Source organism: Gouania willdenowi, chromosome 7, assembly GCF_900634775.1.
Source record: "Gouania willdenowi chromosome 7, fGouWil2.1, whole genome shotgun sequence".
Lineage (NCBI taxonomy): Eukaryota > Metazoa > Chordata > Actinopteri > Blenniiformes > Gobiesocidae > Gouania > Gouania willdenowi.
In genome coordinates, this window is record NC_041050.1 from 10,761,683 (window position 1) to 10,786,700 (window position 25,018).

Below are 25,018 nucleotides of genomic sequence, written 5' to 3' on the forward strand. Positions count from 1 at the left end.
ACATATTCTGATAAATGTTAACTACATATGTGTAAGCCATAGATTTTTAATTTTTATAAAAATGTCCATGCCAATTCCAATTAAAGTTAATCATCTGAACTCAATTACAACAGAACAGATTTTTTTTTTCATTTACAATTATTATTACACTATAATTGTAATTTATTATCAATTACGCGTTAACAACTATAATTGACCCCAACCCTGACGCTTGCATTTAAACTTGGATCTAAAGACAGAGGCAGACATTTATTTGTAAAAAAAATAAAAAAAATTGCACTAATTTAAGGTCACGAAGAGACACAAACAGCCTGGCAGCTAAGTATCCCATGTTTCGTAAAAAGCTTTGCACGCACTCTGTTGTTACTCATAATGAAATGCTGACCTTTTCCTGCCGCAGTCTAGTTCTGTGTAGATTTAATTGCATTAGCATTCTTATACCACTAAAGAACACAAGCTGCGAAAACAGCAGCTCTTCCCATGACATAAAATAATGCTGTATGCAATTCCCTGCTGGCCATGAATTATTAAAAACACGAAAGCGTTCTCGTAACAATGTGTGATCACATGAAACTATGACTGAACTAAAGTTTACACTTCTAGCCGGCGAGTACAAATGGTCAGTTGGGCTGCTAGATTTATTATGTACTCAGCACACACAATTTTCTCTTACCTAAGAGGCAATTTAGAAGCTGTGCCTGCATTAAAATGTTTTAATTGTCTCAGGGATTCTGAAGTCGAGGATTCCACCACACAAAGCTTACCGTGAGAGGTCACAGGTTGCAGATGATAAAAGACAAACCAATTTACTAATTTATGGAGAGCAGGGACACCTTACAATTGCCCATTATCTTGTAATGTGATGGTTGGCACTGGGAATTTTCTAGTTCTGGGTTGTTTTACAAACAGCTACAAGCAATGGGGCATAACTACCACTTCTGTTCCTCATTTAGGGGCTGATTTCTTAAGATCTCAAATATAGGGCACAAAATCTCTGTTACTCACATAGTAATCAGAATAGGTTTGGAGAGGGCGTGGTTACATTGTTAGGATTAGGAGAATGATTAAAAGACACAGAGAAAGGAAACATGATGAGCTAATATTCACACAATACCCTCATTCATATTTTAGCCTCCAGAAAATGATTTTCAGAAAAATTGTTGATCAAGTTTTTGTGTCAAGCACTTTGTTTATTTGTTGAAAATGAAAGCTTGACCTGTTCTCTAGCGCTACCTCCAGGCCAATTTTTTTTTCATTCGAATTAATTTACTGTATCTTGAATAGTCTTCATCCAAATCCTCTCAAATTTACTGTCAACATTAATGACCACAAGAGTATGAACTTTATTGGTTGTGGTGATGATGGGACCTTTCTTGTAGTTACACTGTCAGGTCAAAGTTTTAGTTTTAAAGTTAGTGTTTAAAATCTTTCATTCAAGTGTTTTCTTATTCAACCCCCGTTCCCCCCACCCCCCTTAATAACATATTTATTTAATAATTCAGATGAGAAATTCAGGGTCTTCCTCAACATCCTCTGTCTCAGACAGATTCTCCTCTATGTTACGTTCACTGTGAAAGAGCTGTTCCAAAACCTTGTTGAGTGTAAACCGTTTCCAAGAGAGAGCGCGTGCAGATAGCAATACAAACATAGCACAATGAGGAATGATTTGCATAAAGGGCTGCCAATCAAGCATTTATATGTTGGCTCCTCCCTTAGTTTGCATGAACTACCAAGGTTCTTGCAGGAATACCCTGCCTTACACAGTGCAGGAATTGTCAGTTCTACTTTCGCAGGTGTGAGTAGTAGGTCACACGTACACGCACACATTCATGCCCATGGTGTTGGAAAGTTATCATGACAATATTGCTCCCTCCATGCCCCGCCCCCAACCCCTCATGTCATGTGATGAACTCAAAAGTATCAGCTTTGTACCTGCAGATGTGGGGACGTAAGGTCACACATTGGTCACTCACAGACAGCCAACTTTTACACAGCTAAAACAGCTTGGGGTCAAATTGACCCCAGAGGAACACCAATGCATGCAATATGTGTTCAGAACATTGAAAATACATCATTATGATAATTTTATGCTTAATCACATGTACCCATCCAATTAGGAAAAGGCATGAAATATGAAGCAAAAAAGGCAAGTATAATTTGAATGATAAATATTGAATGTGGTCAAATTGACCCCCAAGGATAATAGGAGGATTGAGTAAAGCACAGGAACCCTGGGAGTGAGCTGAATCTAAAAATAAATGAATAAGCATTAACATTTCTGAAGGCTTCCAAAGTCTCCTAAAAAGTGTGGTATGTGAGGTTCTTAATACTTTTCAGCTCTGATTATGTTGTTTATGGTCGAAATTCTATTTATGTGTGACACTGTTATGAGTGGTAGTGATCTGTGTGTGGTAAAGAAAGCATGTGTGGGTATGTGTGCGATTACACAGCCATGGAGGCATTTAAACTGTGTATGACACGGCTATTTGTAAATAACCCAATGGCTTCAGCTGTGAGTTTTAAGTCGGTAAGTGACGGCATCCTCCCTGAGATGTGCATGAAACCGGCTTACCGCTATCAGAACTGCATCAGCACCACTCACCAGCCATCCCTCTCATTCTGTTGGGCTGCTGTGGACCAGATAAGAGCGTTTCCACCCTCTTTTATACTGCTTCCGTCCGCCTATGTTGTCCCACGTAACAATTCATCCTAACTCCTGTACCATTTCACCCTTATCCTCTTTCCAAGGTCTTATAGGGACAGGGACACTGATGTGTGGCTAGGGCCGTAATTTATATTCTTTGGTAAATTGTCTGTGATTTTTACATTGAGATAAGTGTGGTGGGAACATCTGTTTTGTGCTGGAAGGCAGTAGGCCAGGGCTGGAGTTCTGTGGCAATCATCAGCAGTAAAGATAGAGATAGAGTCTCCCTTCATTGAATTACAACCGCAGGGCCCCAGCCATCCTCTCATCATTACTGTCGTATTTAGTAAAACATGCTGGGTATACAAACACGGAGCTCCATCTGTGCAGCCTCGGAGATATGTATGTGATTGTCATGTTTAGCAATTTCAACTTCATGATTAACTTCAGAATAAATAGTGTCAGTTAGTTGTTTTCCTCACACGTTTATCTTCGGTTCTTGTTAAGTACGAGGGGAGTTATATTTTCAGCATTATCAGGCAGTCTGGAGAAGAAAAGAGACAATTAGCTTGTGTGCAAGAAAATAGGGATGATGTCGTGATTTTTGAAAGATGTTGCATAACTCGTTCCAGCCGACTGTTTCAGCACCCTGCCACTGCAATTATCTGATATCAATAGGCTGTCACAGATGAGAGCTGAAGCCTCTCGGGCCCCGGGTGCTAAAAAGTGTGGGCGTCACAGTGACCAGGTGCCGAGGCCTCATTAGCAGTCAAAAAAGGACGTGACCCGCACCGTCTCGACATACATGCGCTGATGGGGGAGTTGGAGGGGCTTTGAGCAGTGCAGGCGATGAATCTCAATCCTATAGGCCGGTGGCAGATTTACATTTAAAGTAGTTTTAGCAAACGTCCTGCTTCCCGATGCGTTCTTCGGCGGGGCAGAGAGGAGAGGCTTATCTGCAAGTCATCAGTAGCACGTGATGCGTACAGATAGCACCAGCACCTTTTCAGGACCTTTGCTTAAGGTAATAATTGTATTTATTTATTTGTATTTTTTGTCACCATACATCAACAAATTCCACACCACAAAAAACAACATTTCAACAGTGATTGTTGCACAGGCAGATGCCAAGACATATTTTCTTTTTTTGTTATCGAATATATATTAACATTCAGTCAGTATTTCATATTTAATTAATGTTTTTAGTTTTTTTGCCATAGATCATAGGCTGTGTGTGCGTGTGTGTGTGTGTGTGCGTGCGCATGTGTGTGCGTGATATATTATAATAATTCTAATAATGGTATTGTGCTATTAGAGGGTGAGGGGAGGAGTCAGCAACAAGAGACAACAACAAGTTAATAATAGACAAATGAGGGGAAAGAAATGATATATGTGTATATATATATATATATATATATATATATATATATATATATATATATATATATATATATATATATATATACACACACACACATAAAAAAGATATAATAAAATTGAGAGAAGAGGGAAATCGAGAGAGAGAGAAAAAAGAGAATTAAATAAAAATAAATAATAATAATAATAATAATAATAATAATAATAATAATAATATTCATAATATTCATAATCATCATAATATTCATAATAATAATAATACAAAAAATAAAAATAAATTATGAACAAAAGGAAGGGGGATCAATGACAGTTTCAACCTGCAGCCCGGTGCCTATAGGTGAACTGAGGGGGCCGGAATGCAGGGGACAAAAGAAAAACAAAACACAACATACAAATCATCAATATCTACAACATGTGTCAAACTTAAGGCCTCGGGGTCAAACCTGGCCCTTTAAAGCTCCCAATCCGGCCCGCAGGAGAAAGTAAAAATGACATTGAAAACATGACTCATTGTGTAAATCTACACATTTTTCCCAGGGCTCTCCATCTTCCCACACCTATATAACATGATGGCAGTCATTTTTAATCTCAAACTGTTGCAAGTACTCTAAATGTTTCCAAATCTCTAGAATTTTCCTCAAATTATTCCCCAAAATGTCCCTGAATTAATTACAAATTGGTCACAAATTCAAGGAAAGGTAAGATTTTACTGATGATTTTAATTGAGGTTACTGATGATTTTAAATGTTCTTATTGATTTTACTGATGATTTTAAATGTTCTTATTGATTTTAAACAATTGAATGTTTTATCATGTAAAGCACATTGAGTTGCCTTGAGTATGAAATGCGCTATATAAATAAATTTGCCTTGCCTAAGATCCTGCAGGGACTGATATGTGTCACTTATTGTTGGATATTGTCGGTGCCTTATATTATACGTGAAAGTGCAAACGAGGGCACAAGAGAGATAAAATTGATTGTTTTCCCGCTTATGATCTGCAGCCCACTTGAGATGAAACTGGTCCATATTTGATCTCTGAACTAAAATGAGTTTGACACCTCTGATCGACAACATTCAAAAACAAGATTATAAACATGTTCCCTGAACATTTTAAATGATTCATAATTTTAATCATTCCAATGTTTAACTCCAACAACAGAAACGCATCTACTTTTAATTCCTTTACCACCTTTTTGTATAGATAATTTACCAACGCCTTGTAAATCATAAGGAGACTCCTGAATTAAAAATAACTTTGGAATAGAGTGTGGAAGTGATTGTGACTTTGCCTTAAACATTATTTGCATTATTTTCTAATAAAATAAACCTCTGAACCTCCAGTGATTCTCAACATGTTAAATATCACTGGTCTGTGCACTGTTCATCCATGTGCTCTTTCACATGTTTACCATGTGATCAATGTTTCACCTGTGATTGACAGAAGCAGTATGAGCGGCTTGATTCTGTTATTGATGTTCTGTAACCCTGTTTGTTATTAATGTTAATTCAATACAGAGCACCAGCGTTACTAGTCACTGTGGAATTGATCAGTGGACCGATGGATATAAGATGAAGGTTCACACTCCAGTTTTTTTGTATGAGGAGTTTTTATGTAATTTTTTAGTAGATGTGGGTTTTTGTAATTACTAAAGGTGGGGCGATTAAAATGTTGTTAGATGTTAGATGTTAGATGTATCATGGAAGATATGAGTTGTAAAAAAAATCTACACAAATTCTTCTATACGCTAGAACAGACATGAGAAACAGAGAAAAATGCATAAAAAGAAAACAACAATACACAAAATTGAAGAGGAATATACAAAATCACAACATAATTACACAACATGACTCCAAAAACATTAAACACTACAACAAAAACACACATAAGCCTTAGTTTCCTGTAGTAATGCTCAGATTGGTCATTATTCTAAATGCTGTCATTAATGTTGATGTGGCCCTCGGATCAAACAATCACATTTCTGTGGTCCCCACTGTGATAAAAGTTGCCCATCTCTGTGATAGACTGTTTTGTTTTTATTTAATATAGTTTCTATTCCTATTGAGTTAAAAAGGTCATACCCATAGTGTTTAAATATGTCCACAGCAAAAGTCAAATAAATGCATTGGTATTTTTCCAAATGCATGTTTGTTTTGGTCTTTTTTTCCCTTTCCAAAAATATTATATCGTTATCGCGAGTCCATTATATTCTATCATGAACTCAGTGTATCGTCATACCCCTAGTAAAACCTAAAACATCTTTGTAGAGTTACTTGGAATTTCTTAATTCACTGTAGCAGTGTGTGTGTGCGTGCGTGTGTGTGTGTGTGCGCGTGCGTGTGCGTGTGTTTCATTGTTCTTCTCTGTGTCAGTCGTGCAATGAACTGGATTCAGGTCCAGGGGTTGGATTGCAGCACCCCATGACACTGAAGAGAAAACTCGGTAACACTTTACTTGACGTTTTATACATAAAGTTTTACACTACGCTGTCATTATTATGACATGATACCTGTCATTAGCATGAATAAGGTGTCATGAAGGTTGTCATTAAGTGTTGTTCGTTACCCTAGCCCTTTGTTACCCTAACCCCTAACCCTACCCAACCCCACTAGATCCCTCCACTTCACCCACACTTTGTGTGATATTGTTGTTTTATGTTATTTGGTGTTATTTTGTATCATTTCTGTGCTTCCTTGGTGGATTTTCCTCATTTTGTGCATTTTTGGTTTGTTGTCTTGTGTATTTTTTTTTGTCTTTTTGTGTATTTATTTTTTTTAAGTCATTTTTTTTGTTGTTGGTTTTTTAAGTCATTTTTGTGTCATTTTGTTCTCATTTTGTTGTCATTCTGTAAATTCTAGATCATTTAACATATTCTTTTGTGTTTCTTCGCTGTCATTTCTGTAGTTATGTTTCTTTTGAAGTCATTTTGTGCATGGACTTTGGGGGCTGCACAAAATTAGAGCAAGGGCCACATGTGGCCCCCAGGCTGCCAGTTGCCCACGTCTGGGCTAAAGGGTCTTATATGTCGTTACCTCTCCCATTAGCGTCAGCCGACCCAACCAGCTCACCATACGATCTTCAAAGCCTCTCTATCTCAGCCCTCCTCTTCCTCTCTTGTCGGCTTTTTCTTCTTCCTTTTCTCGTTTTTTGCTGATCGTTGGTCGGGTGAAAAAAGCAGCGTGGTGTCGATCAAGCCCAGAGCATTACAGAGATTGAGGCAGTGTGAGCTACACCATTTCGCCTGGGCTAAACTGAGATATTTTATTATCCATAACCCCTCTGACAAGAATACAGAGAAGTCTCACTCTTATAACCTGGAATGCTAATGAAAGTCTTGCCTGCTTGTCTTACACTTGATACATTTGAGTAGTTTTGAATACAGTAATAAAGTGATAGCGTATTTCCTGTGTTATACGCAATAAGCCAAGCACATGTTGTGTTTATTATGTTTTACTTAAGGATGACTGAACCAAGTTGGGAATTTTCCCTGCTGACTATTGCAAGGGAAGCAGAATCTCACAAAGTGATGCAGATTTGTCTTTGCCTGTCAGAGAGCAGGCAGCTCTTCTTTTCCATGTTAGTGCTGATTGGCCTTTAGCCAGTGAGAGCTGGTGTATCGCTTCAAATGCTGGCTGGCGCGCCCCAGCCCCGGCTTCGTTACCAATGCTGAACACGTCATTCGTCTAATAAACTCTTCCTCCCACCTTCCTCTGACTTTTTCAAATGAACAAATCTGATTGAGCAAATGCCATTACCTGGGTAAATGAATGATTCGTAAAAGACTGGACAAGGCCTAACACCACCCTGGGGGTAAAGGCTTATTATCGCTGCTAACTCCAAAAAGAAAAAGCTGTGGAGCTGGTGCGCACTTCGTCAGGGGCCTCTATTTCAATATTAATCTGCTGCATTTAGGCACCTTAGACAGAGGGCTTCCTGTCACGCTGCTTCGATAACAGACCTGTGAGCCTTTCCGCTTCATGTATAAATATGTGTAATTCTGATAAGATTAATTGAAAGGCCTAAGTATACAAAACTGTGAAATGAGGTAAAGTGACGTAGACAGCAGGAGGGTGAGGGGACCTATTATGTAGCCTAAGTATGCATTTTAGTGCCATCTCTGCCTCATTCCATCCCTTAGAACTGAGCCTGCAGGCCTTTGGGTCTAAAGTGCCGTGAATGGAAAATAGCAATGATCTAATAGTGGCTGAAAAAATAGCTGAGCGAATAAGTTTTTTTGTGGCGAACTGCTAAATACGGCATAGAGCCTATGACACCAAAGCCTCACCCCAATTTCCAGTGCTCTGGAGGAGATCAGATAGCCCCGCGTCATTTGATTTTCTGCCTTATCTCATCTGCGCCCATCTTTTTGTCTCACGCAGAGCCACATTTTAAGATGCACTCAATCCTTATATCATTTGAAGGACAAATCCACAAAAGGATATTGAAACGAATAATATCATCAAACTTTTGTGGACGGTCGTTGTTTGATCGATACTGAGCCTACTGTAGGGATCTCCAAAAGGTCTACAAGTGACATTTAAATGCAAATTTGGAGGAAGCGCTTGTTTTAACCGCAACAATATGCAAAGATTTTTTGTTTGACAGAATAGATTCTCTAACATCTTGTACAGAGGTGTAAAGAGTACTGATATATCCTACTCAAGTAGAAGTACTGTTGCTTTATTGAATCTGTACTCATGTATAAATGTAAGTCATACATAAAATACTCAAGTACAAGTAAAAAGCAGCAAAATTAAATAGTACTCAAATTAAAAGTTACTAGTTACTTTCACCCCCCACATTTATTTTTGGTAATGAATCATGGTTCCTTTACATACAGTAAACATCTCATGTAGAAACTTTCAAATGAAGAGTCAAAATCTTGCACAGTTGGAATGCAATTTATTTTCGACAAAGGCGTCTGTATAAAATAAAAGGTTTGTCAAAATGTAAAATAACACCAATGAATTCAATTCAAAATAAAAGGAAATGATCAGGCTCTTAAGTATAGCTACAAATATGAAAATAACTAGCATTCAATGCTGTTTTTTTGCGCCATTCAGTACGTTAAATCTGATTGGTCAGCTATGATGTGATGCATTTGATTGTTGTCTGGTCATTTCATTTTTCTGTAGTTTCACATTTTAAAACAAAAAAATAGAACTTACTCAGTAACGGTTGGGTGTAAAAATGTAAGAAATTACTCCCACTATTCCCACGGATCCTTAAAAAGTCCTAAAAGGCATTAAATTCATGAATCTAAAAATAAGGCCTTAATTGTTATTAAAATGTCTTCAATCAATGCTTCAAAAATCTTACATTTTAACACATAGGTATGATTTTATGATTGTAATTAGTCTCACATTTCAAAATAAATGTGTAACATTTTTTTTTTTTTTTAAATGTATAATTTATTGTAAGGTTGTGCGATCACGACAGCGGAACCAACTACAAAATAGTTGGTTCCACAGGACTTTGAACAACATGGGGGAATGTAAATTTAACAAATGTCAAATGGAGATTTTTCTTATTGGTGTTTATTTTGGTTTTTAATTTTTGCATTTTTGTTATTGTTTTATAGATTTCTGGCTTCATTTGTAATTTTTTTTGTGTGTTTTTAGAGGGATTTTGACTATTTTATTCTGTTTTATTTGTGTATTTTCCTGTCATTTTGTGTATTGTTGTGTGTTTACTTTAGGGGCCGCCAGTTGTACGTCTGCACTAGACACTCTAACCTTATGTAATTAATATGGCTGTGAAGTTGGTCTTAAATTGAATTATAGGAACCCTGTTATTTTTACGTCTTTTAAAACGTACTAAAGTACATGTAAAATGAGTATTTTAGAAATATACTCAAAAACTGTAAATCTGTTACTTTCACCTCTGATCGTGTTAATACTTCCTGTGTCTCAAAATGTCTCCCTTGTGAAGCTGACCACTAATAAGGTATTTTCAGCAAACTAAATACCAGAAGGAGATGAGTAAAGAGGAGAAATCATAGGAAGGAGGGTGGTGTGGGAGAATTGAGGTGAGGGATCCTGAGACAGATGAAACAAGAGGGAGAAAGGGAGTCAGAGCAAGGGAGGAGACCAAAACACTCCCCTGTGCACAGCTTGAGTTGAGTGACGGCAGGAAGCGAGGGCTGCAGAGAAAGGAAGCGGCAGGAGGAAAAAGGATCGACACAAAGTGAGGACGTCGGTGTGAGAGTGGCGTCTCTCATTAGAAGGTGCTGTCAGGGGCCACAAAGGGGGACTACTGGGATCCCCACCTCCCGCTTCTCCCTCCCTCACTACGGGCCCCTGAGAACCAGAGGAGGAAATGATTGATGAGTGATACCAAGATAAACATACGGCATGGCCCCCAATGGCAGCCTTGCAAAATGATGTACACGGCGGTATAAATAAACTTTGTTGCATAAGAAAAGCAACAATAAACAACAAACAACCTTTGGGTTTTCCTAATTTGGGTACTGTAACTGAATTCTCTGCTTTGTTGTCTTGGATTTGATGAGACGTTGTTGAGCTGTTTGGGGTTCTAGCTCCACCATCTGTGGGTTGTGATACACTGTTCTTTGAAGCAATGAGCACATCCTAAAAAGGCTCACAATAACTGACCCAAGAGAAAAAACACCTCAAATGACCATTAGGAAGATTTAACATTATGACAATTATGACAGCCTGTGAAAACCACTGTCCCATTATAACGCTGCACTTTTTTCTTATTTTCTTTACTTCTTTATATATTTTTTTCTTTCATTTTTGTATGTTGGACTACAGTATCGACTACAACAATTGCAACATAAAGACTTTTTTTCTAAAATACTTTTTAAAGTCAGTCAACCCTTATTTATTTATTTATTTTCTACATTTAATGAAACTGTGATTGATTACTGTACTCCAAAATATAAAATATTTCTAAAAATAAACACAACTTCAAATATAACTTTTTATGGAGCCTAAAAATTAGTCTGATATGAATCCTTGTTGTGCCATTCACCGGGAAATGGCGCCTATGAATTACAACTTTATGGTATATAAGTATTATAATCATCAAGGGGTTCTACCCTCAGATTTTACAGGCTGCTGGGGAGGGAAACATTTTTTTTATTTTACTTTTTTTGTCAGTAAATGATCATTTCCTCCATGTGCAGGTGGTGTTTTTTTTCCGGGTACTGCGACCTCCTCCTACAGTCCAAAGACTTGTTTGTTTTACTTTGAGTTTCTAGATAGATAGGAGTGCGAGTGGTTGTCTGTGTGTTTGTTCCGTTGCGATGGACTGGCGCCCTGTCGAGGGTGTACCCCCGCCTAGCGCCCAAATGACATCCTGAAAAGGATGGATGGATGATCATTTTAGCATAATGTTTTCTCAAAGCACTTATTAAAATATGTCTTGTGGGTTTTTGTGTTTTATCATCCTGTCATGGAGCACGATAGGTTATCATTGTGCAAAATGCCTTTCAAAAGTCCTTAATCATTAATATCTGTGTTTTATAGAGATAAAATCACTGTGTGCTTTTTTTTAAAACAATCATCAGCACTCGCACTGTTTTCTGTCATTTTGAAGACTCACACTCATAACGTGCAGAGGTGGAAAGAGTACTGAACATTTATACTCAAGTACTGTTACACTTAAGGCTAATACTTAAGTAAAAGTACTCGTCTCAAAAACTACTCAGAGTATTAATTACTTTTTAACCAATGGATGTTTTATTGCGTCGTCAATAGCAGGCATTTGTTTCAATTTACCTGTATAAAATATCAACAATTTGAGTTAATATTTCATTGTTTAGCATAATATAAGAGTGGTGAATTTGGTTAAACTTTGCAGATGCATTTATTCACAAGTGTAAACCAATTATGAATCGCCATTGCAAAAAATCTATTTCTGTTTACATTATAAATTGTGTAATCTGTATACTGTCTGTTAAAAGATTATCGACTGATGTATCAATATCTAAATATTTTAACTCCCTTTTATCAGTATTAGCCTAAAAAAAATCCAGTATCAAAACTAAGTGAGCAAAATATATGTATATACCAAAAATAAATTAAGAAAATGGATCAAATACACAAAGAGCGAACAAATACAAAAAAAAAAAAATCCATATTATGATCTGTTAAAAAAATTCATATTGGGCATCATTTAAGGCAATACTGATTAAGATTCATGTCACTATGATAGACCAATATCAGGCCATAGATATTGATCAACTGATACATCAGTCTCGTGCAGTGGTCTGCAACCTTTATTCTGAAAGGATCCGTTTTGCCTCATCTCACCTGGATTAAATTCCTTCTGGAGCCAAAAAAAAAACCTTCACAATGTTTTTTTTTTAGTTGACGTATTTGTAGTGCTACAAAAAATAACTTGAATTAGACAACACATGATCATGTTGGTCCACATGTACTAATTGCTAATTTCTTGCAACATATCAAGCATGCATATTAAGCCGGCACATTAGCAGTTAATTAAATATTTTCGCACACAAATCAAATCTCAATTTTCTTCCAGAATAGTCTTTTTGTTCTCTTAGTTATCTTACCAGAGATTTAAAACTTAAGGTTAGCCACAGGTGTAAGGAAAGGAAGGTCTGTAGATTTTTTAGTGGGTGAAGCAGGGAGGTGTCAGTTATCTCACAATGCAATTTATTTTTATGTTGACAAATTGTTATATCATGATTTTATTTGGTGTCAGTATAATTTATCATTAGTACCCTCTGTATAACAATTTATAGTTTGAATATTTTTTTAGGGGGCCATTGCAAACGAGTCAAAAAGCCACATGAGGCCCCAGAGCCGCAGGTTGCAGACCCCTGCTCTCGCACAAAATATAGGCCTGCTGAATGTTGGCTTGTGAGTATTGAATGACTAAAGATTGAATTTATTGCAATGACGGTGCTTTTTCAAATATTAAGGTAAATAGTTAACTTTGTAAGAATTGTAGCTCAATTATGCATGCGCACACGTTAGCTAGCTCCGTCTTATTTTAATATCAGGCTAACCCATGGCAGTGACAATATCTTTGCAGACATACAGTATCTTACCCAAACTAATAACCTTAAAATAAAAAAAGCAAAATCATACAAGTATAGCTGTAAAACCTCCTCCCACAATGTGTTTGTTGAAATTAGACGCTGAAATCTTGTAAGCTGGTATCACCGTAGGGGTCAAACAAAGTTTACACTGCATCTGGACTCCTTTTTTCCCTTTGTACGTGAAAAATTCCTCCAGGTATGGCCACGGGCACTCACTCTCATCCTCCGTCTGTTCTTCCTCCTTTTCAGTGTTGAAAGTGTTGTCTTCTGTTTCCATTTTGGCTTTGTTGTCTCCAGATCCTCAGTCCTACTGTAGATATGCTACCTCCAGAAACGTGTACCTGCTGCTGCAGTGGAGTTGTCTTTTCGTTACGTCATAGATTACTTGGCGCGGTCGCGATCGGACGGCCTGTATGGTGGCCGGGAGGTGCCAAACAAATGTACATTTCAGAAAAGACTGAATATTAATTCAAATTGTGGGGTTACTTAATAGTGACTAAAAGTAACGAAGTAGATTACCTGGTGTGTACTCAAGTATGAGTAAAATGACACACTTGAAAAAAAACTACTCATAAAAGTAAAAGTACCCCAGAAATCTACTTAATTACAGTAACGTGAGTATTTGTAATTTGTTACTTCCACCCCTGATAACATGCACATTCATGTGATGAAATGTGCATGTTATGTGGGGCCACAAAACTGTGATTGTATTTGATCTGAGGGCCACATGATCTACATTTGTCAGCATTAACACAGAGGGATTTTTTTTTTTTTGGAGTCACTTTCTGTATTTTTGTTGTTGTTTTTTGTATTTTCCTGTCATTTTGTGAACAGTTTGTCTTTGGAGCTATTACTGTATGTAATGTGTTGTCGTTTTGCGTGTTTTGTTGTCGTTTTGCTTGTTTCAGTGGTTGTTATAATTTGATTTTTTTGTGTACTTTTTTCAGTGTTTTAGGAGTTATTTTGTCTATTATTGTTGGCTTTACATTCCTTCCATCTTCTTGAATTACAATTTTGGAGGATTTGCTTTGAGGGCTGAAAAAAATTCGGCTAAGGGCGAAACGTGGCTCTTAGGCCGCCAGTTACCCATGTCTGCTTTAAACTGAGAGATCGAGTGGCTAACTGATCTCGTATTTATCAGTTGAAATCACAACTATATTGCACAGTTTTGTGTGCGTGTTCTCTATTTTGGTGTACATTCAGAAGTGTTTTTTTTGTCTTTTCCTTATGTATCTTAGCTCTAAGTAGTTTAAAGTTATAGGGTAAATAATTAATGTTTAGAATTATCTGTGTGCTGGTGTGCGAGCATGTACATATAGATCAGTTCCTGCTGTTACGCTACAATGCACAGAAAATAATACAAACAGGCACTCTCGAAACAATGTGTAACTGCCCAGTAATTGTCCATAAAGACCATGAATGCTTCCTGCTTCACTTTCTCTTAATGTTTAATACAGAGCCACAAATGCCTGTGTTACAAATCAAAGTGGAAAGGCGGATTATCATCAGATAGTTACATTATATCATTATGAGCCTACAGGCTGTGGTCTAGTGGAGAGAGAATGAATTATGAATGGAGCATGAGGGGGGATCTCCTCTTTTCACTCAGGAGTTCAACACTACAAGTCCTTTAAAGACCATGTAAAGCAAACTCAGCCATTTTCTTCCAAGCACATTAAATATGTGATAAATGTATTCCTTAAAACATGTAAAAAGCCATTCAAACATTTATAATTTATTTGTGGAGCTGGGCTTTGAAATTACTGTGTTCAAGATTTAATGGGTGGGTCAGAAATCATAGCCGCGTTACGTAACGGAGCCATCATTAGCATAAACCCGACCTTGCTTTTTGCACCGCGATTGTGTGTTTTGCCTCTAGCGGGTGCAGTTCTGACTCGTCCCGGGAAAAATGCACATATTTGGACATGGGCGGAGCAGACCTTACCGATGACAACTTGGAAGCACTATCAATAATGGAGCCTCTTTCACACTGCTCTCCCATAAGACACACTACACGTAGGCGTGGTTCCAGCTCCTCTAAGTGACCCGCCCCTAACGTTTCAGAGCAGAGAGTTATGCTTGTTTTTACGTGATTTAGAGACCTAATTTTATACACATAGCCATTTTTTTCATCTTACAAATTAGGCTGAGTGGTCAATGGCACATTTTGCTGTGGTGTGACAAACTCACAACAAAAATTTACTTGTGCTTTACACGGACCAGTTGGATGAAGTTGGATGAATGACATGATAAGAGGACACCCATCCCCCCCCCCCCCCCACCTCCACCTCGCGTCCCCCACTCTGGCTGCTTGCCTTGCACATTGGCCTTCAAATAGTTCACTTCAACTCTTTACAGCACAAACATAATGTGTGTTAATGGAGGCTTTGTTTATTGTCAAAAAAAGTATGAAAAACACCATTAAGGCATCTTGTCCTCTAAAGCCCAACATACACAAGAAAAAACACAACATCTAATGCTTTTTTTGCCTAGCATTTCATGTGTCAAGACTCTTTGTTGATCTTTAATATGTGTTCCTGTGTTTTTTCTTTGCCTAAAAAAATTGACTTATCCTATTTGTTCTCTCTTTCTCTCTCCTGTCTTATTATTACTTCATGGATCCAGGCCACAGAATGGGTCGATGATACTGTACAATAGGAAGAAGGTGAAGTACAGAAAAGATGGCTACTGCTGGAAGAAGCGGAAAGATGGAAAGACCACACGGGAGGATCACATGAAGTTGAAAGTACAGGGAGTCGAGGTGAGTGCAGTTGGCAAAAATTTGGATTTGTGGGAGTAAACGAGGAGCGGTTTTGGGGGAAAAAGGGGAGGCAGCCTTCAACCTGACACACAGACAAACAGAGATCTACAGTGAGCTTTCCCTTGGCTGTAATGGAGACAGTCACATGCTGCAGTCGAGCCCATGTCTCTAAGGAACCTTGCCAAGAAACAATGCGGCACAACAATAGTTTTCCCTGGGAAGCCAGCAGAGTGGAACCGATTGTTTGTACCTTATTAAAGCTCTGGATGTTGCCTTTGCTCCGGAGAGCCTCCATTAATCTTGCTGGCTCAACGCGGGCTAGTGTTCCCTCACCTCACTCCAAGTCACTCCTCATACAAGCTGCAGCCATAAAAGGCCCAGCTGTATCTGTCCTGGGCTCACGTGAGTTCTCCATAGACTGGAAGTGGTGACGGTTCAGTGTTGGAATTCTGCTTGATTTATCAGCTGTCCCATTAATGCGACAAAGCAAGTCACATACTTAGACTCTTTGACTTTGTTAGCTTGCTGTAGTGTTAAATGTTGGGTTTCTTTTAGCCCCAGGCTCTGGAGTTAAGATGGAGTGAGAGATATGAGATTGGAAGACTTTGGACTCTTATTGAGTGCTACGTGTGCACACCTTAGGGAGGGGTGTTGTGCTTCTTGTCTCACGCACACTTTGACAAAGACAAAGCTCAGAAATTCTCCTAACTTGGTCCTAACATACTGGCTGTGTTCGAAATTGCTTACTAACGTACTCCTCATACTAAGTCTGATGTCAAAATGAGTATGTGGTGTGTTCCAATTAGATAGTATGGAAAGATTGAGTACACAAGAAATACCCGGATGTATACTGTATCACAGACCTCAGTCTAATTTTTTGCGGACCCTAAATCAAATCCCCCAAAATTGTAATTCAAGAAGTTGGAAGGAATATGAAGCATAATATAATATAAAACACAAAATATCTCCTAAAACACACAAGTTGACAGCAAAATGCTCAAAGGACACGAAAACCCACAAAACATTGCAAGAATACACAAAATTACTATAAAGACAGACACAAAAACCTCTTAAACAAACAAAATTACTACAAAAACACACAAAACACATTACAGAATAGCTCCAAAGACACACAAGCTGTAAACAAAATGACACAAAATGATGTGAAAGTACAGAAAACAACAGAAATACAGAAAGTAACCCCAAAAGGGCACAACATTACAACAAAAATACGGAAATTGACTCCATAAATGAACAAAATGACTAAAAACTGACAAAATTTCAAAACCACAAAGACAAAAAAAAAATAAAACCATTGTTTCCTTGTATTAATGTTCAGATTGGTGATTATTCTAAATGCTGACATGAAGGTTGATAATGTGGCCCTCGGATCAGCGGTTTTGTGGCCCTCGCTGTGATAGTTGTATTGGGACATTTTTGAAGTATGCACGGTGGGCATACTAGTCATACTTAACTGCCCCATGATGCATTGCGTGCAGAACCTAAAATTGTCCTAAGACCGGCTTCAAGCTAAAAGTCAAACATCCCCGTTTTAAAACAAAAGCATCATCTTCCATTAGTTTATTTTTAACGCTATTGTAAATAGCGCTCTTGTTTAGAAATTAACCGGAAGTTTTGTCAGTAGTTCAATGACGGGTCTCCAAAATTCTCCGAATCGGCGGGTTCCTCAAGTTTTATGGATCAAATGACCACATGTTGATATCCTACTTGGTCACTTTCTTGCTTAAAATGCTTTCAGAACGTCGTAGGTTTAAAACGCATCTTGGGAAACTTGGACGTACACTTCAATGGGAACGGTCATCATTCTAATCATATTAATAGTATATAGTAGACAGTATATACTCATTGGGTGTGTAGTACGTTAGTATGCGATTTCGAACACAGCTTCTGTTTGTACTCTTCTTAATATTTGTCACTTAAGTGGTTTCTTCGGTCCTCCATTGGTTCGTCCATCCGGAACTCTTGCAGTTACTTTGTGTCAGATTCAGGTGTGTTACCATTATGTTAGAGTATGTAAAGGGTGAAAGAGTGAATGTACTTAGACTTAGTAGGGTTTAGAGTATTCATTGGTTTGTATCGTGGTTTCTCTCACACATGAGAAACTAAACAGATCAGATTTCCTTATTTAAAACCTTTGACACTTTCACTGAGTCTGTTTGAGTGAAGTGACAACTGGCTGAGTTGTAGGCTAGCCGTGCATTTCCGCTACTCATTGCCGCGGACTACATTGGGGGGTGAGTTTATTGACTTAACAGTAATCGAGGTTGCCACTCTTAGCCAGTGGGTCACACACTTTTTTTTTTTGTTCAAAGACTGACGAATTTCCCCCCAACGGCTATAGAAAATTTACACTGGTAGTGTGAACTTCAATCTTCTATTCCAATGAAAATATCAATAAATGCAACTATTTAATTGTAAACTGAACTTAATGCTCCCTGTTACTCTTTCTCTTTGTATCTAAATCGATTTCTCATGTATTTGATTACCCTACATCCTATTGAGAGGAAATTAGGAGTTTCATGCCAGTTATGTTACACCACTGTTTACGCCCACAGTCCAAGAACCGCTGCACTTAGCCATATTTCTGTCAGCAGCCTCAGAAGTTGTAATCTGTGACTTTGTGTATTTATTTTGAATGTTTACAAAGAACCTTCCGACCCTTTCTCTTAGACAAAAATGCTAGGGGCAGAAATACATATTTACACTTGCCGTAAATATGATTCATATTAAGTTCTCACAAATGATTCCTAACATTTACATGGATATGAAAAACGTTTAGTTGTTCGCTATTCCTTCTCTCCTTTATTTCTATTGATTTTTAAAAGCCAAATCACAACACATATATACAATGTCTACTTTAAAAGCATTTCCCAGCATCTGTGCTGTTATGGAATGTTTTTTTTTTTTTAATTAAATGGAGACGAGAAATCCCTCTTCATGTGCCGTCAGTGCATTTTACTTTTAGCGTTTTTTTCTTTTATCTCAATTGGATCTTTGCTGTTACAGCTGTTACACACTGACATCATGTGAGACACACACACAGATGCATCGATGAGAAAAAGGTACACGTTTTGATAATGTGTCACTGAGATAAAGTGACCAGACGGGCCTTAGTGTGCAACACGCTGATGATGAACAAGGCTAATAAGAAAGAATAATTGTTTCTCAGGCGAAATCTGTCTGAAACTGTCCTTTTTTTATCCCAAGAGGACCCACATGAACACAAGGAGATAAAACAAACTCTGCCTTTCTGATCCTTTTTTTTCTTTCTTTTTTGTGAGACATTGCTCACTGCTGTGGCACAATGAGAATACTTTCATATGCATTAGATATAATACATTGATAACACAGGATTCACTTCTCACAGTTAGTGTTGAGTATGATATTGCATATTCAATGCTGTCGTGCATTATTAAAGAAAATTACCTTAAAGCATAAGACCTTTTTGGGAAAAACTGTTTTAAGCAGTCTTTCAAAAATGTTTCAGACATTAATACATTTACAAAAATCATAGTCAGCCTACATGCTCGGAAAATTTAAGGTATGTTTTGAAAAACAGTCTTTTTGTATGAAAAAGTAATGTTTCATTACTGACGATGTAGAAAAGAGAAAAACAAATTCTATTAATAATGATAATAAAACACTAAAGTAAAACATAATAATGAATGTTAGTCAAAAAAAATGGGGGAAAAATAATTGTAAACCTGAGTTGAATTTCCTTATATTTTGAATCAAGATGTTAACATTTCACTAAACGTGGAGCTTTTAAAATGAGATTAAATCATTTTAGATAAGCAACTGTTTAATGAAGGTACTTCAAACAAAAACCATAGTTTTGTAATATAAAATTAAAGTTTAATAAGATTCAGTTTATAATCACTGTTAAATGATGGCATCACTTTATTTGTCACTAGAGATGTTTGATAGTAACTTTTATCGCCTCGTCTAATTTCTGATCATAGATGTGCCAAAATATACATTAGGCCTCTCTCTCCAACCTAGAAATATATTTATTAATGTATATGTATACATTTCGCCCAATTTTAATGCAATGCCCCACTGGATGTATTCTTCCCAAAACACAATCTGTCCAAAATTAGAAAACTAGTTCAATTTCAGTTATATTTATTCCTAACATGTTGTCTCAGACAACTGCACATGGGTGTCAACCCGTATTACATTTTTATGGCTAATACCGGCTGATATTATCGGTAGGACATTAATATCACCCATCTCTATTTGTCACACATTGTGCTCTATATTTATGTGCGAGGCCGGTTTGTGGGACTGGGCTGTGGCCGAGATTGGACATAGTATAAAGATGTAAAGAACAGGAAATTAATTTGTTAATTTGATATCCATTAAGTGTTTAAGAAAATTGACTTTCTGTATACCTAAGTTTATGTTTGACATTGACGTTGAATGACAGATTTGTAACAGTCACACTATTTTATGCCCAGGAGACTAAACGGATACAGGACAGCTGCCAATGCTTAAAACCTCATATTTCAATGTAGACACAGAGCACCAAAGTGGAATCCCCATGCGTCACAGACACTCACACAAAGGCCAACAGCTGTTCACTGAACTGTTGGCAGTAACTTAAAAGAAAATTGCAACTTTGTTTCATACCAAGTCTAATTTACTAGAGCTAATTGCTATGAGTGCAGCCGAGCCGGTCCACTCTGGTGAGACGGAGAAGAGTGAACACAGGTGGAAATTGAGTCTGGACTGCAACCCCTAAGCTCTAAGTAATTGGCTTAGAAATTATTTTTATAATACACCACAATAAGGCAAGATTTGTGTGGTATGGCCATGTTTCCGTTCAAATATTCCACATATAAGCAAGAATTAGCTTTTTTATAATAAACTTTATATTAAAAAAAAGTTTACCAAGGTGCCAGGAATTATTACTATTAATAATAATAATAATAATAATAATAATAATAATAATAATAATAATAATAATAATAATAATAATTTATTTTATTTAAAAGTGCCGTTAAGGCCACCCATGGACACTCTACAATAAAAGCAGAATCATAAAAACAGTGCAATACATTACAAAACAGAAAAATACAAAAAGAAAAAGAATAGACAATTCAATTTATATTTAATTAAATAATAAATAATGAACTGTGTCTTTAATGAATATCATTGAGCCACATGGGCATGTTGCGGTATTAGCGCTTAACATGGCGCTGACGTTTCTACTTCTAACTAATAACCGTACAGATTAGGTAGAGGTAAGAGGAGCTTTTTCAAGTAAGGAGAGTTTTTAATTCATTAATTCATGCTAAGTGCCAAATAAAACCGTCCATCAATAAACAAGGAGACTATACATGACTGTATGGTAAATGGACTTGATTTATAAAGTGCTTTTATGACGACACTGACGTAATCCTAAAGCGCTTTACAATATCCACTCATTCACCCATTGACACACCAATGGGACTGAGCTGCCATGCAAGGCACTGGTCAACCACTGGGAGCAGCTTAGGGTTCAGTCGACAGACGACAGGTATAGACTGGGATTGAACCCCCAACCTCTCGATCAGAAGACGACCCCTCTACCCCCTGAAGGAGTTTCTCTGCTATCTCAATTTTTTTTTCTACAACTTGAATCAGTTCATCAATGTTGCTCTTGTTCTCTTCCAAGTTAAAATGATTTTATAATAGAGCAAAAACGTTAAGTACAGTTTGTAATCTCTTTTGTGGAAAATAAAACCATGATGAGATGCCTTTCGATAGCAGCCCAAGTGTTTTATATTTAAATATTTGAAGAGAAAGAGAAAATAATAGACAGAAGTGTTCTGTGTTTCATAGAGAAATGTGTAAAGTGCACTATAAGCTCAACAAAAGAGTATTACGACCATGCAAGCTATAACAGAACTCAATCGTGAGACTTCTCTGATTGTTCATGTTAAGCTAAAGCAGCTTTGATATCCAACTCGTTCTCTTTAATAGAGGTTTGGGACATCCTACATTTGCCATTTATGGAAGCACAGTTTGTACAAGTGTGTTGGTCAAGTTAGGGCTGTTCATTAGATGTGGTGAGGAGGAAGGCACTTCAAGCCAAGGAGTGAAGGGCCTTCTGGGGCATGCTAAAGGCAGCCTAGCATGGCAGGAGTGGATGTCAGTGCTGGCTCAGCAGCTCTTGTAAACCAATGGTCGTTATTACTTCTCTCTTTGTCAATACCTTTTCACTTTTCTTGTCAATTTGTCTTTGTTCCCAACATCCCACACCCCCATGTCCCTTTTCCCTGTCCCTGTCCTCATTTACATGTTTTTAAACTTCTGATTTCTTGACACATGTTTCCTCCGCCTTGATGAACTCTCTCCTGTTTCTCTCTTTCTCTACGTATCATCTGAGTCTACAGTCCAGACGGACAGAACCTTGAGTTGGGCGGTAAAGCTCCCTGTTCCCTAAAATTGGAGCACTGGGCATGTTGCGGTATTAGCGCTTAACAGGCCGTGAAATAGCAGCCTGCTTTCCTGACGTTTCCCCCATCACTCCAGGTGAGTTGGCCAGACGGCTGGATAAATGAGCAAGCAGCACCCACCTCACCCAGCATGCACTTCGGGCACCTGAGGAGAGATGTCCATCAGCGATTATCTCACATCAAGATTACGGTAGTTCATATAAGCTCATTGCAGAGTTGCATAGTGATCCCTGCAATCACCCTAATAAGGATGTGTCCAGTGACTGTCTATCAGCCTGAATCTCTAGTCAGGCTTTGATTGGTCTAATTGTCAGTGTGATGTCATTTTTTTACTGTGAAAGTGGGTCTCAGTCAGTGTGTGCATCACTTTAGCTTCTCAGTAGGAAATCACAGACAAACTCAAACACATCTCATCCAACTGATCTTCATTCTCCTTCTTGTCAAGGCTTTCACCACAATGCTAGCAGCTCTTCTTCGCTGATTGGCTGTTAATGTGCACTCAACCTTCGCTCCCCCACCCCTCTCTATCCTATCTTTCCATTATTCCTAAGCTTTAATAAACTCCCTCAAACACAGATCGATTTTCTCTTAAGCGAAGGTGGCAGTGCCTCTGACTTATTTCATTACTGCAGGCTAATTATACCGATTGAAATGAGGCTCTCTTCTTAAGGTGTGCTGGGCTGCTCTGTGCTCCTTAAGCTTTAATGCCAGTATAGTCTTCCTACAATTCTCAATTCCCAACCCTGTCTGTGTTGTATACCCTACCATCCCCTCGCCCTCACCCTCCACCTCCTAAATAATCAGCTAGTGTGCATTCTTAGTCCTTGTAACTTGTCATTTTGTGTTGGATCCACCCTAATGTGTGATTTCAACTGTGCAACTGGGCAATGAAGGAAGGTAATGGAGCATGCTGGTGGCTCAATCGCCTCTGTTCATTGATAATAATGAAGACAAATGTCAAAACATTAGTTACTAATGTTGTAATGGAGTGGATGCTACTGAATGCACCCTAGATGCTACACTGCATTGGCTTCCAATATCACATGACCTTCAACATTCACGCCCGGATTTTCCTGAAATCCAATCTTTCACTTTTTGTAAAGCGTACAGCAGTTATTATTCTTAATATTTGCTAAAATCACCCACATTTTTCACTTTTATTGCCAATCAGATTATAGATAATTTTCAGGGACAGATAGTCAGACAGATATGCTAGGTCATAATCTTGTTATATTTGTGCAACAAAGAAAAAAAAGGCTGCTGTGACTCATTGTATGTGTTTTCAGCAGCAGTTATGGTGCTGATTTACAGATGCTGTCACAGATCTCACCAGATTGTGTCGCCAGATGTGAGAAAGCAAACAAACTCATGTTTTCATGTGACAGTGACACCGTGCATGATTTACTTACTTCCCCTGCTCCCAGTCAACTGCAAAATCAACTTTAAATTACCTACACAGACCGAAAGCAATAGAGAAAAGGATAGTGATTTACATATTTATTTCTTTAAATTGGTTGTCCGCTTGACAAATATTGATTTTTTTTCCCCTCCCCTTTGTAAATGCTGTAAATTGATGATCTTGTGTTTTTGTTTATTCACTTTTTTCTGAAGCATTCATTTTGTGCCTATACAGCACATCACTGACAATTACTCTTTTGAATTAAATATAAACCCGATCATTTTGAATAATACATTTGTGACGAAGGTAACAGCGTTTTGTGATGGATGTTTAAAAAGCTGTTTCCATGGTTATGCTTCATCCTCCTCTTCAACTCCCATAGAGTCATGCTAAGTGAGTTGCTGCATGGGAGAGGAACACAGTTAACTTCCTGGAATTTCAATTTAAACCTAATTTATTGAAGAATAAAACAAAAGATGTGGCATAATAACCAAAATCATATGAGGCTTAATAAGTTATTACAACGGCCTTTATTAGAAATGTGCATTGGGTATTTTAAATGAAAACCCATTCTAGTTATTGCGCCATTTTTTAATCCTATATACTAGATTTCAAGCAGTGATTCTCTCTGCAGCCTAATGGCTTAATGGGAGTTGTTATGTTGTTATTAGTGACTGAACCAAAGCCTCTTCCCACATGAACACCTTACCTATAGCCTTGGGAGCGTCCACTTTACTCATTGTTGTTCCTTTAAGCCCACACTAATTAGTTTCCTTCTCTAACATCTTACAATTGCCAAATCACTCAACCACAGTTAAGCATCAGTCTGCTTCTCATGCTGACCTGGCTTTTACTGTTTCAATTCACAAGCTCGTTTTTTTTTTTTCCCAGGGTCTAATTTTGGAAACTTTGCTGTAGGGAATAAATTCTGTAAGGAGCCTGTGCATTATTGCTGGCTTTTTAGATATAATTTACCACTTGTTGCCACATATTGTAGTGCTGTCATGCTGAGGGATAGCTACAAGAGGTCTTTTTTCTTTATTGTTATGGGAAAGGAGGAGTGAAAAAAGACAGACATTGTTTAGTATTTCAAATTTAGTTCTTATTCCCCATTTAGGGCAATCCAAACCACCTTGGAAAGTCCAATTCTTCTTTTTAGAAAAGAAACAAAAAAATCTACTGTGTTATTTTATTGACCTGCATAGCTAAGAAAGAGAAACAGGGATACTTCATGGTTCTTTAATGCTTTTTTTTTTTTATTATTGAAAGAAATCGAGGTGCACTATATTCAGAGTTAGTTTCATGAAACCATCATGGGAGAACGAATGCAAAGAGAGGG

At 37.6% G+C, this 25,018-nt stretch overlaps 1 protein-coding gene across 11 annotated transcripts in view; it reads left to right on the top strand.

Annotated features, from left to right (window-relative positions):
* Window positions 1-25,018, top strand: part of camta1a (calmodulin binding transcription activator 1a) — a 451,486-nt gene that overhangs the window by 233,999 nt on the left and 192,469 nt on the right. For all 11 annotated transcript variants that reach the window (XM_028452382.1, XM_028452379.1, XM_028452383.1 and 8 more), the window contains one exon: window positions 15,681-15,816. In XM_028452382.1, coding sequence (XP_028308183.1) covers window positions 15,681-15,816 — 136 coding nt within the window. The remainder of the gene's footprint in view (window positions 1-15,680; window positions 15,817-25,018) is intronic.